The sequence below is a fragment of the Heterodontus francisci genome, chromosome 1 (genome assembly GCF_036365525.1).
Source record: "Heterodontus francisci isolate sHetFra1 chromosome 1, sHetFra1.hap1, whole genome shotgun sequence".
NCBI classification, from domain to species: domain Eukaryota; kingdom Metazoa; phylum Chordata; class Chondrichthyes; order Heterodontiformes; family Heterodontidae; genus Heterodontus; species Heterodontus francisci.
In genome coordinates, this window is record NC_090371.1 from 179,726,674 (window position 1) to 179,743,951 (window position 17,278).

At 44.7% G+C, this 17,278-nt stretch overlaps 1 protein-coding gene across 3 annotated transcripts in view; it reads right to left on the bottom strand.

Annotated features, from left to right (window-relative positions):
• The window catches only part of fras1 (Fraser extracellular matrix complex subunit 1), a 617,312-nt gene that overhangs the window by 35,800 nt on the left and 564,234 nt on the right, over positions 1-17,278 (bottom strand). For all 3 annotated transcript variants that reach the window (XM_068039139.1, XM_068039130.1, XM_068039149.1), the window contains 5 exons: positions 14,190-14,346; positions 13,160-13,360; positions 12,023-12,210; positions 9,341-9,616; positions 184-416 (listed from right to left, as the gene is read on the bottom strand). In XM_068039139.1, the coding sequence (XP_067895240.1) occupies positions 184-416; positions 9,341-9,616; positions 12,023-12,210; positions 13,160-13,360; positions 14,190-14,346 (1,055 nt within the window). The remainder of the gene's footprint in view (positions 1-183; positions 417-9,340; positions 9,617-12,022; positions 12,211-13,159; positions 13,361-14,189; positions 14,347-17,278) is intronic.

A 17,278-nucleotide genomic window follows, 5' to 3' on the forward strand; every position in this document is an offset into this window, starting at 1 on the left:
AATTTACTGCAGCACAGAAGTATTCATTGAAATTGAAAATATAGCTAATGATATTGGAGCATACTTTATGAATAAATGTTGTAACAATATTAGTGTATTCACATTAATGTGGTCTGTGATGATTATGTCAATGTGTTGGAAAGGCTGTGACATCATAATAATGATCTGTTTTCTTGACAGTACCTGTTGGGATGCTCCTTGTGCTTGACATCTAAGTACTTCAGAGTCGCAACGAATGATTGGGCCTGGAATCCCCTTGCTGTCCCTGCCACCACAGGTGTATGACATATAGAACTATCTGTTCCTATGGTGGCAATATTGCTCCTCAGTGGTGTCCCAACATGGCCAGCCTTGTCAACTGCTTTAGCAACACAACGGACATGGAATCGGCGGCTGAAATAGATACTATCTAGGACCTATGGTAAGAAGACAAGATTATATGAAGAGTTATTAGTTTTCTAGAAAGGTACTTACAAGTTTTAGTGACAGCATCAAGTTAATTTTGACACAATGGGCAAAATTATATTACATATTATGGGCAGCACAGTGACGCAGTGGTTAGCACCACAGCCTCACAGATCCAGTGACCCGGGTTCGGTTCTGGGTACTGCCTGTGCGGAGTTTGCAAGTTCTCCCTGTGACCTTGTGGGTTTCCACCGGGTGCTCCGGTTTCCTCCCACAGCCAAAGACTTGTAGGTTGCTAGGTAAATTGGCTATTGTAAATTTCCCCTAGTGTAGGTAGGTGGTAGGAGAATGGTGGGGATGTGGTAGGGAATATGGGATTAATGTAGGATTAGTATAAATGGGTGGTTGTTGGTCGGCACAGACTCGGTGGGCCGAAGGGCCTGTTTCAGTGCTGTATCTCTCTATGACTCTATATGCTTCAAGACAAGATGTCACATTTGACATCATATGTCACTGTGACAAAAATAAATGATCCCTCCTCCTCCTTCCCAACCTGCCTGCAGCCTACGACGCGGTTGACCATACCATCCTCCTCCAATGCCTCTCCACCATCATCCAGCTGGGTGGGATGGCACTCGCCTGGTTTCATTCTCATCCATCGAATTGTAGCCAGAGAATCACCTGCAATGGCTCTGTACTCACTTTTGCACTGTTACCTCTGGTGTCCCCCAAGGATCTATCCTCAGTCTCCTCCTATTTCTCATCTACATGCTGCCTCTTGGTGATATCATCTGAAAACATGATCAGTTTCCACATGTATGCTGATGCTCACCACTAACTCTTTCGACACCTCCACTGTCTCTAAATTGTCAGACTACTTATCTGACATCCAGCACTGGATGAGCAGAAATTTCCTCCAAATAAATATTGGGAAGATCAAAGCGATTGTCTTCAGTCCCCACCACAAATTCTGCTCCCTTGCCACTGACTCAAAATCTCTCCCTGGCAACTGTCTGAGGCTGAACCAGACTGTTCACAACTTGGTGTCATATTTGATCCTGAGGTGAACTTTCAACCACATATCCGCACCGTCACTAAGACCACCTATTTCCACCTCCATAACATTGCATGACTCCGCCCTGACTCAGCTCATCTGCTACGAAAACCCTCATCCATGCCTTTGTTACCTCTAGACTTGGCTGCTCCAATGCACTCCTGGCCAGCTTCCCATGTTATGCCCTCAGTAAACCTGAGGTCATCCAAAACTCTGCTGCCCATGTCCTAACTCGCACCAAATCCCATTCACCCATCACCCCTTTCTTCGCTGACCTACTTTGGCTCCTGGTTAAGCAATGCCTGGATTTTTGAATTCTTATCCTTGTTTTCAAATCCCTCCATGATTTCACCCTTCCCTATCTCTGCAATCTCCTCCAGCCCCATACGCTGAGATATCTGACTCCTCTACTTCTGGCCTCCTGAGCATCCCTTATTTTAATTTCTCCATCATTGGTGGTTGTGTCATCAGCTGTCTCGGTCCCAAGCACTGGAATTCCCTTCCTAAACCTTTCCGCCTCTCCTTCCTCCTTTATGACGCACCTTAAAACCTACCTCTGAACAGGCTTTTGATCATCTGCCCTAATATGTCCCTATGTGGCTTGGTGTCATATCTTATATAGTACCCCTGGAAGTGCCTTGGGACTTATTTTTTATCTTAAAGGTGCCATACAAATGTAAGTTATTGTTATAACAAGTCTCGAAATTATTTAATCTCATAAAATCCAAGGAAACAAAACTATAGAATTTCTTCACTGCCCCACTACCCTTCCCTAGCCCCAGAGAAATGAGTAAAGCTCCACGGTGCCAATTCAAGTGTTACAGTCTGTATCATTCAACTTGCCTAAACAGATTGTTGTTCTGATGGTGCCGAAAGGCCTGGAGCAAGAGTTGTATAAAGAGTATTTGATCATCTATCCCTATATAGTACTTTTAGACTTCAATCCTTTTCATAATCAGACATCCGTTCAACTATTTTCAAGCTTTAATTAGCTTTGCATTAATTATCTTTGATGATAGGCTAATCTACCTATCCACTAGACTGGGGAAAACATTCTTCTAAAGTCTGGTTTTGCTTGAAGCTTGCTAATTTTACAATCAGTTCCTTTAATCTGTGACTGGAGGTTAAAGTTAAATAACTTTCCTATAACCATATTATCTGTGTCTTTCAGCGTTTTGTTTCTTTTTATAATTTATTCCGCCCGCGTTGTTAACCTCTCTGTATTTTGTTCAGCCCCAGTCCAGAGGGCAAATAAGAGATGTTCCTCCAACCTCCATCAAAGTCACTTCAAAGTGCTAAGTTGTATTGATTTTTTTTGTACTCAGCTGTTAATGCCAATGTAGAAATGGAACTCTCAACTACTCTATGGTTGGACTTGGTCGAGGAAAACTCTCTTTATATCTGATCGAAACATGCATCTTTGTCCTAAATTCAGAGGAGACGAGCCCCAAATGCATCAGGATGAATTTTGGTGTCAGCTGTTGCTGTAGCTGGACCATGGGTTGTTAATGATTTTAAAAAAGCTTGAGAAGGGACATGATTTATGTCATTTAAAATTCTGAGTGGCAATCTTGTGCTGAGCATTAAAGCACTGCCTTTTCACCTTTGTTACTTGCATTCTAGTCCAATTGATATGAATGACATAAAAGGTTCCTTGCCTTGATAGCTGTTTGGGTCCTGAATGAAATCAGTGTAACAGTCCAACTCAATTCTTATGAAGTGGGGCTCCACAACATAAAGCTACTCAAATTAACCACATTTAATACTAAATTTACAAGCTCATGCAGAGGGACCATGTGGACGGTTGATATTAGCAGCATAAAAATTGACATTGGTGCAATAGGAATTGTCATTCTGAATTTAGAAATTATGATAGTTGTGCACTTAATTTTAGAAGTGGGTGCTGTTTCCGTTACCGTGTTAGGCAGGTGGCCTCACGCAATCTCGCATCAACCAGCTATATTAAGGAGCATGCAGCATGGGAGCCATCCAATCTGCGGCCCAAGCCAGGATGGAGGCGGCGAGGTCGGCGTTAGCTGACACTGCGCAGGTGCCATATTTAAAAGGCAGCCAGCCCTGCATTTGGTCCCACATGAACACAGCAGTCCTTCCTGTTCCTGTTGCCTTGGTTTGAACTGCCACCAGTGCCTGGAGACACTTTGTTACAGTTGCCTTGGTGTAACCTGCCACTGCTGCCTGGAGGCACTCTGTTACAGCTGCCGCTCCCCATATTCAAGAATCAAAGGTAGTAAGGAGCTCCCCAGGAGGCAACACACACACAATAGCAGAAGGAAGACCTCAGAAGGCCCTACAGTTCAGCGATGCCTCTGTGCAGGTTCTCCTCCATGCTGTAAGTACAAGGCCCAAAAGGAGGAGGAAAGGGCCCCACCTGACCAAGCAAGCCTGGACAGAGATTGCAGGGGTCAGCAGCTGTGGGTCACCCCAAGATCTAGTGCCAAAAGCATCTCAATTACCTCATTCAGTCCACCAAGGTGAGTACTCTATACCTCTTTTCCCTTTGGGGCTCGCATGTGGTATCACGAGGATTGGCCGGGGGACTGACTACCCAGTCAGTGGCAAGATGCTCAGGCAGCAACATATCCTGTCCAAGCCATGACTGCCTTTCAGTGAGAGGCACCCTTCTGTGTCCCCTGACCCCCCACAAGTTCCCTCAAGAGTGGCCATATGCAGGTAGCATCCATGTGCTCCCATCATGATCCGCTAGGCCACAACCAGTTCTGATTAAGGGTCACTGACCTGAAACGTTAACTCTGCTTCTCTCTCCACAGCTGCTGCCAGACCTGCTGAGTATTTCCAGCATTTCTTGTTTGTGTACCAGAATATGTGTTGTTCTCGTCTCCATGGGGAGACCAACAGTCTTCCTTTTTGTGCCTCCTGGAAAAGACGGCACACGACATTAAAGAGAGGGTCAAGACCCGCAGAGGGGTGCCGTATCTCCACATCCTCACCCCCATGGAGGAGGCGGCCCTGGAGTTGGCAGGCCACCAGGGTGGCTGTGTTATTGCTGATGGTGAGGCAGGAGTGCCAACCCAAGAGGCTGCACCTGGTGTACAAAAGGCACAGTACCCATATGGCCAACGCTGGACACATGGAGCTTCACAGCAAGCATGGCTGGGTTGAGGAAATGGGAGGCCCTTAATCCTTGCACGTTTAGGTTTTCTCATGCAGGTCAGGGGCAAGCCGAGGCCAGAAGACGTCAAAAGACTGGGGGATAGCCGGCCACTTCTGAGGAGGAGAAATCCTCAGAGGGTGCTGCGTCATATTATTCACTCGCATCCTCCACCAGACCAGACACTCTCACATGGTTGGGTATGCGTTCACGATTAGATTCAGGGTCACAAGTTGGTGAGCACAGCATAGATTCGCCTGAGCAGTTGATGGAGGCTGTGACAGCTGAGGCTATTGACAGTCAGAGGACTGTGGGAGTCTAGGTCCATGCTGAACCCCAGGCTGATGACATGCCTTCAGCGTTGATCGAGACACAACAACTGCTGTAGCCACAGTGAGAGTCATTGGAATAACTGGTGGAGCTTCCAGAGGCTATGCACATCCATGCGCAGACAATGGAGGAGTCCATCCCCGCCATGAGTGCTGCCATGTCTGTGGTGGGTGCGTGCATGGCTTCCTCCATCGAGAGATTGGCGACCCTCATGGAAAGCCAAATCCAGCAGTCAGTGGATGCCAAAGATGCATGCAGATCTGCATGTCATTGCCTTGGCCACGTGCTCAATGCAGCAGTGGGCAGGCGAGAGGGAGATGATGCCCCTGGATTCTCCACCAGATCTCGTCATTCTCATATCAGCAAGGAGGTACAAGTGTGCCTTGCAAGGGAGGTGGAGCAACTGCCTTCTGCATCTGGGGGCTCCTCTCAGTGACCCAGCTCCAGTAGCCGTGACGACAGAAGAGGGTCCTTCAGCTGTCCTTCAGCATTCGGGGCCTCCAGGCCTCTGGCAGCCAAAGGATGACATCAATTTTAACTCAAGCCATGGGGCAGCACGATCAGCAGCCTGCTTCCACCTCAGCTGAAAGCTCAGGGGAAGTATCACATCAGAGCACCCATAAGAGAGTTAAGAAGAGCATTTAGCTGCACTTGGGGGTCACGGGTGATTTGCATATCCAGATGTTACATTTCCTTTCTGGTGTGCACCTCAATAAATCTTGCACTCAATCTTCCTGCTTCTCATTTTAATACTTGGTGCCCTGTAAGATCACATCTCCACCCTTGCTCCCTCAAGGGGCAGAAGCAGTGGACTAAGCCGCATCTGTTGAACACCTCCCCTTTACCACTATGTGATGTGGATCTAGGCGATGGATAGCTAAATGAAGGAGGCAATAGCAAGCCTAATTCAAGGTAAGGCTTTATTCGAATCTTTCTGAAATGGCACAATGGTCACAGGAAATAGCTCCGTATTAGGGCGTCCCGAACCTCCCTTGCGTGTATCTCATTTCGCCTTGACTATGGTCCAAAGGGTCCCTCATCTTGCATCACCTGATCAGCTGGCTGCTCCATATCCTCATTGTATGAGGAGGTATTGTGATCGCCAATGTCCACACTGATCAATGCCTCTCGCTCTGCAGTGCTAGTTTGTACAATGCACAGCAGACCACCATCACACATGAGATCCATGCTGGGACATACATAACAGTTGGGCTCTCTTTCAATCCTAGGACTACCAACAGGCTGATGCCCCCCTCACCCCCCCATTTGTTCCTGAGTCCTCCCTTCAGGGCAAATGCCACTACCATTGTGATCCTGGCCACAACCACCCCACTCTTGGCACTTTCTCACCCCTTCTACCAAAGTCTGCCACTGCCCTTTGCGCCCTACCCTTCCTGCCACCGCACACTGGCTCTCCCGATGGCTTTGCTGGATGGTCAGGACATATTCCCTACCTCACTGCCACCTCATTTTACCAGGCGGGGTTCCGAAGCCCTGTGGTTCCTGTGTGCCACTGATAAAATTGAAATTGCCCCATAAAATTGCAGTTAATTGGCCTTTTAAATACCTTAATTGGTGCCCCACTACCTTGTTGTCAGAAGTCTGCCCTCCATGGCTCCAGCCGCTGGTAAAATCTGGAAGCAACATCATGACAGCGGACTTTCGGCCAAACACAGTCGGTCATCCCCCAACCCTCACCTCCAACCCTGCACTTAGTGGGCTGGTAAAATTACGGCCCAAGTGTCACTGCATGCTGAGGTTCTATTTGTCCCCAGTGTTGCAAAGGATGGGTCTGGACACGTTGCCATGGAACGATCCATTCAGTTGGACCGTGCCATACCACCTGTCCCTCGTGGAAAAGTTTGCACAGAAAAACACGTCTGACAACAAATCCATCAGGCAGTGGTACGCATGTTACGTCCTCAAGGCGCTGTGGGAAAAGAAGACAGTGGATCCTGTCGGATGGTTCCCTGAGCAGACTGTCAAACTCATTTGGCAGAATACCTCATCACCAGAACTTTCAAACAAGCACTAAGACGCAGCTTGGCTGTGGTGAGAAGGGCCCTCCCCAACACATTCTTCCTGCATGCCTGGACTCTCACCAACTCCACATGCTGCCTTCAAGGCGGCTGCAGTGGGGAAGAAACTATCGCCCACCTCAGTGGTTTTTAATCGAGGTTCATCCCGAGCAGCTCCGTAATGCAGGACTCTGCAGGAAAGCACACTGATAAACATCAACTGCTGCTGCAGGACCATCAACTCGGTGAAAGACGCACTTTGATCTGCCCAAAACTTGCTGGTCTTTCAGTGCAAAGAGCTGTTGATGACCGAGTGTTGCAGACTGGCATGTATCAAGGTCCAGGGCCAAGTGCTAAGGGAGCACTAAAGCTTGGGGCATTCGCTGCAAAAGCTCAATGGGGAAAGGCCACTGTGCAAAGCCCTCCCAGCATAGCCTACCAAGGGGCTGGAACCCATGTAAAATCCCTGGGGCTGTATGCGCCAGAGAATGTTTGACATGAAATGTAAATGTACATTGTAAATGTAATCTGTAATGGCAGGTGTAGTGAGGCACCTCATAATGTCTTGGAAAAAATCTACTGCACCTTTTGTATTGTCAAATTTGAATTATGTAATGTACTTTTACAAATTTTATGAATAAAACCCATCCTTCACACCTTGCAAACTACTGCTCCATCTCCCCTTTCTTCTCCACCATCATTGATCATGTTGTCACTTCCCAATCTATGTCCATCATTCCTGCAACTCCATGTTTGAATCTCTCCAATCAGGTTTCCACCCCTGCACTGCACTGAAACAGCCCTAATCAACGTCAAAGTCAAAGTAACATCTTCTGTGACTATGACCTTGGTGCACTCTCCTTATTAGTCTTCGTAGATCTCCTTGCAGCCTTTGACATGGTTAACCATGCCATCTTCCATCAATGTCACTCCATCATTAGCTGTATCAGTGAGATTATCCTTGCTCAGTTTTACTCTTATCTATCAACTCGTTGCCTGAGCCTCTTCAACAATGGATTCTCTTCCTCTCCCTTTGGAGTTCCCAAAGGAACTATCCGTGGCTCCTTGTGAGGTCATGAAAGATGCTTTATAAATGTATGTTCAATTTTTATGCTGTCTTCCCTCTCTAAGCTTTTCTGTCTCTGCACTCTTTCTCCTTTAAGACACTCATTAAAACTCGCCATTTTGAACAAGCTTTTGGTCATCCTCCTAATATCATCTTCTTTGTCTCAGTGCTCATTTTTGTCTAATTACACTGCTGTGAATCACCTTGAGATATATTTTTCTACTTTAAACGTGTTATAAAATGCAAGTTGTTGTAATTATTAGTTTTGAGAGGTTACAGTGCCATCCTTTGGAAGAAGTGAGGACAACATGCACCAATACAGTGTTACTTAATGATTTCAAGGGTCTGGGAGACTAACAGCATTTCCAACTGAGATTTTCATATGTTGGCAACTATTTCCATTATGACAATATTCCAAATAAAATATTGAATTTTATTGAATTCAAATTCAAAGCCTAGAGTTCCAAAAAAATTCAATGGTGATAACTTTTGATTGATTTTTTTCTTAAAAGTTGGAATCAGTGGATTCCAAACACTCACTCCATGGAAGTACAGTCACTTGGATGAGGAATCAGAAGGCACCATGTTTCTTTACCCCATTATGAATTCATGCCTTCAGGATAAGAGGGAGGACAGTGGGGAAAAAAGCAAACCTGAAATCTCCACCACCTAGAAGGACAAGGGCAGAGATGCATGTGAACACCACCACCTCGAAGTTCCCTTTCAAGTTACACACCAGCCTGACTGGACCTATATTCTTCATCGATATATATAACTCTCTACCTTACAGAATTGACCTTCACCACAGACTAACAATTCAAGAAAGTGGCCCACCACAAGCTTCTTGGGCAACTAGGCATGGGTTATGAATGCTGGCCTTGCCAATAACACCCACATCCAGAAAATCAATATATTAAAAAAAGCACTGGAGGGGCAAAGAGTTTTTATTAAACAAAGCAATTTTAAAATACTGTATGTTTGTTTGAAGGCAGGAGAAATAGCTGCTAGTGAACCTCATTTTTTTTTAACAAAATATTAAGTAATGATGGTGACACTTTAGCACTGATACGAACATTTAGGAGCAGGAAAAGACCATCAGTTTGAACAAGCCTATCACTTTTTAATTAATCTCAATCCCATCAATCTGGCTATTTCACCATATCCTTCTTCCCCATCTCTCTCTGGAACTGTTTCGAATTGCCATTGTTAAAATATCCATTTCAATCACTTTCATTTTTGCACTGCCGAATGGCCAATAAAATCCAGCCTCCTTGCTATTTGTCTGGGCTTTTAGCCATCATGATATCCCATGTAGTTTTATTGTTTTCTATACTTACCATATGGTTGACACTGGTGAAAGGGGTATTATCTGTTACAGTCTCAAAGGGAGATCTGGCACCACTTGTATCTGTGGGCGTGGCCACTTCCCAGCTGAAGCGAACAGTAGACTGGTTAATTCCTGCCTCGTCACAGCGTTCTTTCATCACAGAGTACTTTGGAAAATGCGTGTCACATGGTGTTACACACACGAGTGGGTAGCCAGGGGATGGGTTCTTTTTGGTTCCTTCCTTTGTCACCTCTTCAACGTGATCATAATCAACTAAAGACACAACCTGGAGCAACAGAACAATAAAGGTTTAAGATCAACCTAAATATATTTCAGTATTTAAATGCCATTATGTATATTATAGTTATGCTTTACAAAGTACTTGGAATGTGCTGTCCCACAGATAAACAGGCATGTTTTGTGCCCATATTACACACGTAAAACAGGAACAACACATTCCAAATTCTATCTCAATGTCTGTTTAGACTTTCCCTCTGAAACTTTGAAAACTTGATTTCAGCGCTCAGGTATGGTCCTGGCACAAATGAAACTAATCTTTTGGCTAAATTTTAACTGGACAAAAGGGCCCTGAAAATCCAAAAAGGGCCACTCTGGGCCTCTGCTGAAGAGCCAGTAGCATTGAACGTAGATGTCAAATGACACCCAGACACTCTGTGCTTTTCAAACATCAGCCTTTTCAAGGATTGTGGACTCCACATCCACCAGAAGCAGGTCATGGCATGCTTCTTACAGGAATATATAGCACAGGGAACATAAGAGGCAGAATTAGTAGGAATTCCAGCAGATTACATCATTCTACCAGTCTCATCCCTTTCAGTGACATCCATATGGAAGAGAACAGATGCAAGAAATACCTGCCCTCATTTCTGGTGGAAATGGCAAAAGAAGCGAAACCCAGCAGGACCAAATCCTGCTTCAATGTCTGATCTTCTACGCATTCCAAAGGCAATATCACGCACTGAAATAGATGAGGATTTTCAGGGACATTGTTTCTTGTAAACTTGGAGAGTAGATTTTCTAATCTGGGTGCACTTCATTCCTGAATAGCTTAAACAGAAGCAAAGCTCACCTGAATCTAAGGGCTGGATTTTGTTGCATCAGCAGGGCGCTTGGCGCCAGGCCGAAAAGACAAGGGGAACCCTGTCTCAGACTTTCTGAGCCCCCTGGTGTGATCTAACGTCGCGCAGGCACTTAAATGCCTGGCGCTGGGATCCACATCCCTTTAATTACGGGGATCCTGCCTCCAAGAGCTGCTGGCTAATCACAGGCTGACAGCTCAGCAGCATCGGTAGCGCCACTGGGAGCGGTGGTCACTGCTGGTACTGCAAGAGAGAGCTTGGACCATGGCCCAGCACTGAAGCCCAGATCCAAGGTAAGTGAGACTGGTAGGCTCCAGTGAGGGGAGGGGGAGCGTTTATTGCGGGGGTAACCTATGTGGATTTTCTTTGCGGTGGGGACTCGCCATGGGTCGCAGATTGCCCACAAAGGAGGGCTCCCCAAGCCGACAGGGAGGTCACCACGTTTCACTGGTCGTCCCACAGAGGGTACCTCTCCAAAATGGTGGCTCGGCAGCTGTGCTCATTTTTTAATTTAAAAGTTTGAAAAATTGCTGAGACGTCCCTTACCTGTAATGTCGGCTGGAGGGCCTTCTCTCGGCCCTTTTGCTTTGAGAGCCTGCACACTATCCTTAATTGGATGGCGAGCCCACCCTCTGTCCATTGCTTGGCCAATTTAGGGAAAAATCACTGCTGGTTGACTGCTCCCGACATAGTGCAGGGTCGGGACCCCATTTGACCCCAACATCGGGGTCCTCACCCAAAACCCTGCTCTAGCTCTCTGCACTACTTTATTGCACCATCCCCATAGGTCAGCACTGCAACATGCAATTAGGCATCAACTTACAATGCCTATGCCATCTAGTCTGCTTTCACAGCCTTCCTCGGCACCAGCAGCCTCCATGTGTACTGACTGGTTGTCAATACTTGGCATTTCCACCTCTGAAGATGCATCTAAGTACTGACAGGGCAAGGAGGAGGGGAACACAGAATATCTTAGGTGCAGCTTCACTTGTCTGGTATCACACCATTAAACCTCTATTTCCTCCAAAAATATTTGATGGGGAAATTTCCATTCTATCAGAATGTATTGATGGCAGTAATGGCACTGGTGGAAAAACTAAAGCTGCAGGAGAACAACTGGCATAAACGCTAAGAATATGAATTTCCATATACTTACATTAGTTGCCAATCCAGTGTGCCCACTTCATTGGGTTGTAACTATGAATCAACGTCCTGCATGCCTGACGGGGTTTCACATGCAGTATATTTTTATATTTAAATAAGCTCCTGCCTGTTTCAGGTAGACACTTCCTGCTGCTTCAAGTTTCAGCAGCTGGAAATTTGTCAGTGACGTAAAGTAGCCGCAGATGTGGAGCAAAGGATTTCTGCCCACTTCACTGACCAAGTTAGCCCGTTTTGCATATAAAAATCAAGCAACAATCAGAAAATTGTCTCCATCTGTCTGAGACACAAGGGCAGATACAGAAGTACAGATGGTGTGATACTCTGCCAAGAATTGGAAATGTAGGTGTACAGATTATCTGACATAACCTGGAATAAATCCATAGGATTCAGTATAAACTGATCAATTGGCGAGTGATATGCCCACTTACAATAGGTGGTGCTGGCAAAATTAGACTTCCTGCTGCCTCCTGGTCAAGAATGGTCACTGTGGCCATGGTGATGTCACCAAGAATTGCCTCAACTGGATCATCTGGGCCCAGCACCAGAGAAAAAGACTCATGCCACTCTCTATCGTCATTGGACAGAACTTCCACTTTAAATAGAATGTGGTCTATGCCTGTAGAAAAAAGAAATCAAAACAATATTAGCGCATTCACTCTACTCTGACAAAGATGATGCAGTTATCCGAAAATTATGGGAGCTGCGGGCTTGAGTAAATAGGAGCAAAGGCTATAGCAACACCCTCCCTGATAAACACTTTCTCAACGTCATAGCACAAGCTCCTAGTGCTGTGCTACAAGGTCTTTATCTCTGTATTTGCAATTGATCTCATCACAAAACACACTAGTGTAATTTCCACTTTTGGCAGGGGCAGAGAACAGCAGATTATACACCCAGCCCGATTTTCCTTCCATTGACTTCACCTGTGCCTGCAATATTCACAATATTCAATGGATTGCAAAAAATATTATTCAACTGCAATACAAATGTTATCGCTCATGGGGAAGAGGCAGAAATTCAACTGTTGGTGCAGCTGCAACTCAGAATACTTTCACAATTAGGGGCTCAGGCTATGGATGGAGAGCAATAGGTAATAAGCCAAATACTTAAATCTCATTGAAATCCATAGCATTATTAAGGATTCATTTCCATACAACTTCAAAACCAATATAAGATTGCATTTTCAATGCTATTCTCTAAATGAGTTGGTTCATATTTCATTGTTTTCTTGCTATCTTGTTTATCGCCCTTTAATTTTTATTACTTTATTTGGTAGCTGATGTTTGGTGTCCTTGATTTGTTTCACTATGCTGGGCGGAGCAATGTGGTATGTGAGAACCTGAACAATCCATCTGAACTTGGTGATCCCACCAATATCTGCAGTATCTGAGTGTTTTTGCACAGCTCCAGAGGTCATACTTCAGACATGCTCTCCAATTTTTTTTTAAAAAGAGGTAAGTTGATCAACAGTGCAATAAAATGACCAATTCACCTAGTTAGTCCAACTTTGACACAGAAAGCATACTCTGATTTCAAATCATTTTAAATATTGTGACATTACTCACTGGGGCTAAATTTAAGGACCCTGCTCTTGGGGTTGTAGTCTATGCCTGACTGGGCTGATCCATCCCGAGTGCTGCAGCGAACCTTTGAGGTCCTGTTCTGGTCTCCCTTCCTGATCACTTTAACATTCAGTATAGCGATGCCATCGGGGCCTGGGGGCTCATGTACCTGATATGTTGCCTCCTCAAATTCAATTGTTGGGGCTTGAAAAGAAAACATCAAAATAAACAGCGCATTACGACAGAATTCAAGTCAAATACAGATTAATGCAAACTATACACTGCAAATTAGAATGGAGCAGTCAGCATCTCCCATTTAGTCTGCATCTGCTCATACTTTACATAAGTAGTAATTTTCTTACTAATTGCAATATTGAGGCACCCTTTCATATCATATCTGCTATAAACAAACCAGTTCCCTAATTAATCTCTTCCTGATCCAATGTTTGTTTTAGAGTTAGAATTTTGAAAACTGATTTTCATATTTAATATTCTACAAATTAATATTGAAACGATCAAGTCAACACTTGCACACATTGAACAACTGTGAGAATGGGAAGGGGATAATTGTGGTCTCTTTATTGCCTTGTTTACACCTCAAAGTGGAGCAATAGCAGTAGGGAAATGCAGCTGTCTTTAATATTGCTCTGCAAGTAGAGTACAAGTCTATAAAGGCCAAAGTAAGACTGCAGTGATTATGCAAAGCCTTTACAATGTACAGGCCAGACCACTCTCTTGCAAGCACACCACAAAAAGGAAATACATGCAATGGAGTGGGTGCCGAGACCCAGACCTCAAATTGATGGCTTTGAGACTGACACTTACTCCACCCACTGTTCACCTGAAACGTGCTCCCAGTTTATTCCCCGTGCCCAAGAAAAGCTTTCACTGAGAAACAATATACCATTTTATAGAAGAAAAATGCTCCTGTGCACAATGTAATCCATAAATTACTAGGAGCTAGAATGATAAGGCATAATCTGCAGCCATTTAATAGATGATTAACAGGTTTTTGGACAGCAAAGTAGCTTACCATCTTCATCATTCGATATAGTTATAGTGGCTACATCATTTTTTCCAACTTTGGCTCCACTCCAGTGATTGCCCAAGGGGTTGCCCAGGTGGAGTTGGAACCTTTCCTCGGGCTCAAAGATTGTATCATCATTTATCAACACTGTGCAGTTCTTCACCTGTTTGTTTCAAAGGTAGACATTAAACAACAAAATAAGTGCTTACTCCTCCAGTTGAGGGTGTTATTCCAGTGTACCGTTTAGTTTGGAGTTTAGAAGAAAAGGATTGCAGGCTAATTTTTCAGTTGTCGGGCTTTCAGAATATGTATTGTCTTGGGTTAAGCAACACCAGTCATTCCCATAAATGGACCTCGAGTTCCCACCAATCCACAATACACAATTCTGCCCAACACCTAGCTACAAGACCCATAAATCATAGCACAGAATCCTTACTGCATGCATCGGCTACTAGAAAGGCCACCATGTGAGGTTTTTGGCACAGTTTTGCAGGTGGCAGCAGAGACCCAGGCTTCTGGTGGGTAAGGGGGAGGGAGGGGGGGAAATCAAAACTTTAAAAACAGTGAACGCAACCTCAACCTGTGTGTGCACACCCATTGTTGTTTTAACAGTGGCAGGTTTCATGGTGTCCGACTGTCCCGCTGCGGAGTGGCAGAACACTTCATTAACATACTTCAATCAATCTCCCACTCTCCAACTGAGAGCCCAATTTAAATTTTACAGTTGATACCAGGATGTCCCAAGGATTGCAAAACTCGACAATGAAAGGGAAGCAGGGGCTGCTGACTTCACAAGCTAAGTACCTTTGCCAGCAGTCCTTGTGGGCCAGGAGGAACTGGATTGCTTCTCCTGGACCCTCAAAGAAGCCTTCAGCCTCCCCTTTGCCATTTGCAGACAATTCCACCCCCATCTCCCCAAAGCCCCAATGGTTGCTCTTTCCATCCCTCCCAATGCTGTGCACCATCCCCAAGGGTCTCTGGCAGTGGTTTCTTGCCACCGATTTTCCTGCCGGCTGTTAATTTGGCCATCTGCTGGATGGGAAACAGAAGAAAAGAGTGACAATTAAATTCAGCAGAACCTCCTTGTCACAAGAACACAAGAAATAGGAGCAGAAGTAGACCATATGGCCCATCGAATCTGCTCCACCATTCAATACGATCATGGCTGATCTTGGGCTTCAATTCCACTTTCCTGCCTGCTCCCCATATCCCTTGATTCCCTGCAAGACCAAAAATCTATCTATCCCAGCCTTAAATGTATTCAACGATGGAGCATCCACAACCCTCTGGGGTAGAAAATTCTAAGTTGAGTGTAGTAATTTTTCCTCATCTCAGTCATGAATGATCGGCCCCTTATCCTGAGATTGTGTCCCCGTGTTCTAGATTCCCTGACCAATGGGAACAATCTCTCAGCTTCTACCCTACCAAGCCCTTTCAGAATCTTGTATGTCTCAATTAAATCGCCTCTCATTCTTCTAAACTCCAGAGAATATAGGCCCAATTTACTCAGCCTCTCATCATAGGACAACCGTCATCCCAGGGACCAATTTAGTAAATCTTCACTGCACTGCCTCCAGCGCAACTATATCCTTTCTTAAATGCGGAGACCAAAACTGCACACAGTATTCCAGGTGCGGTCTCACCAAAGCCCTGTACAATTTTAGTAAGACTTCTTTATTCCTGTACTCCAATCCCCTTGCAATAAAAAACAACATGCCATTTGCCTTCCTAATAGCCTGCTGCACTTGCATGTTAAATTTGTGCGTTCCTTGTACGAGTACCCCCAAGTCTCTGTGAACATCAACACTTACCAGTTTCACACCATTTAAAAAATATTCTGCTTTTCTATTTTTATGACCAAAGTGAACAATTTCACTCTTCGCTACATTATACTCCATTTGCCATCTTGTTGCCCACTCACTTAACCTGTCTGTATCTCTTTGTAGCCTCTGTACATCCTTTCCGCAGCTTACCTTTCCACCGAGCTTTGTATCATCAGAAAATGTAGATACATTACTCTCTGCCTCTTCATCCAAGTCATTAATACAGAGTGTAAATAGCTGCGGACCCAGCACTGATCCTTACGGCACCCCACTATTCACTGCCTGCCAACTTGAAAATGCCCCATTTATGCCCACTCTCTGCTTCCTGTATGTGAACCAATCCTCTATCCATGTTAATATATTACCCTCAACACCTTGAGCCCTTATCTTACCTATTAATCTTTTATGTGGCACCTTATCGAATACCTTTTGAATACTACATCTACTGGTTCCCCTTTATCTACCTACTAATTAGAACCTCAAAAAACAATTGTCAAACAGGATCTCCCTTTAGTAAAACCATGCTGACATGTTCTAATCATACTATGCTTTTCCACGTGAAATGTTAAGACTTCTTTAATAATAGTTTCCAGCATCTTCCCAATGACTGATGTTAGGGTAAATGGTCTGTAGTTCCCTGTTTTCCCTCTACCTCCTTTCTTGAAAAGTGGCGTAACGTTTGCCAACTTCCAATCTGATGGAACCATTTCGGAATCTAAGGAATTCTGGAAAATCATAGCCAGCACATCCACTATCTCTTCAGCTATCTATTTTAGAATCCTAGGCTGTAGGCCATCTGGTCCCGGGGACTTGTCAGATTTTAGTCCCTTGAGTTTCTCCAATACTTTTTCTCGGCTGATATCAATATCCTCAATTTCCTCACTCTTCTTAGCTCCTAGGTTTATGCCTATTTCTGGTATGGAACTTGTGTCTTCTACTGTGAAGACAGACACAAAATCTTTGTTCAATGCCTCTGCCATTTCCTCATTCCCCATGATGATTTCGCCTGTCGCTGCCTCTAAGGGACCAACCTCTACTTTAGCTACTTTCTTCCTTTTTATGTACTTATAAAAGCTCTTACAATCTGTTTTTATATTGCTAGCTGGTTTACTCTCATTCTATTTTTTCCCTTTTTATCAACTTTTCGGAGGCCCTTTGCTGGTTTCTAAAACACTCCCAATCCTCAGACTTGCTGCTATTTTTTGCAACATTGTAAGCCTCTTCTTTTAGTCGAATACTCTCCTTAACTTCCTGAATGAGCCTCAGCTTTGC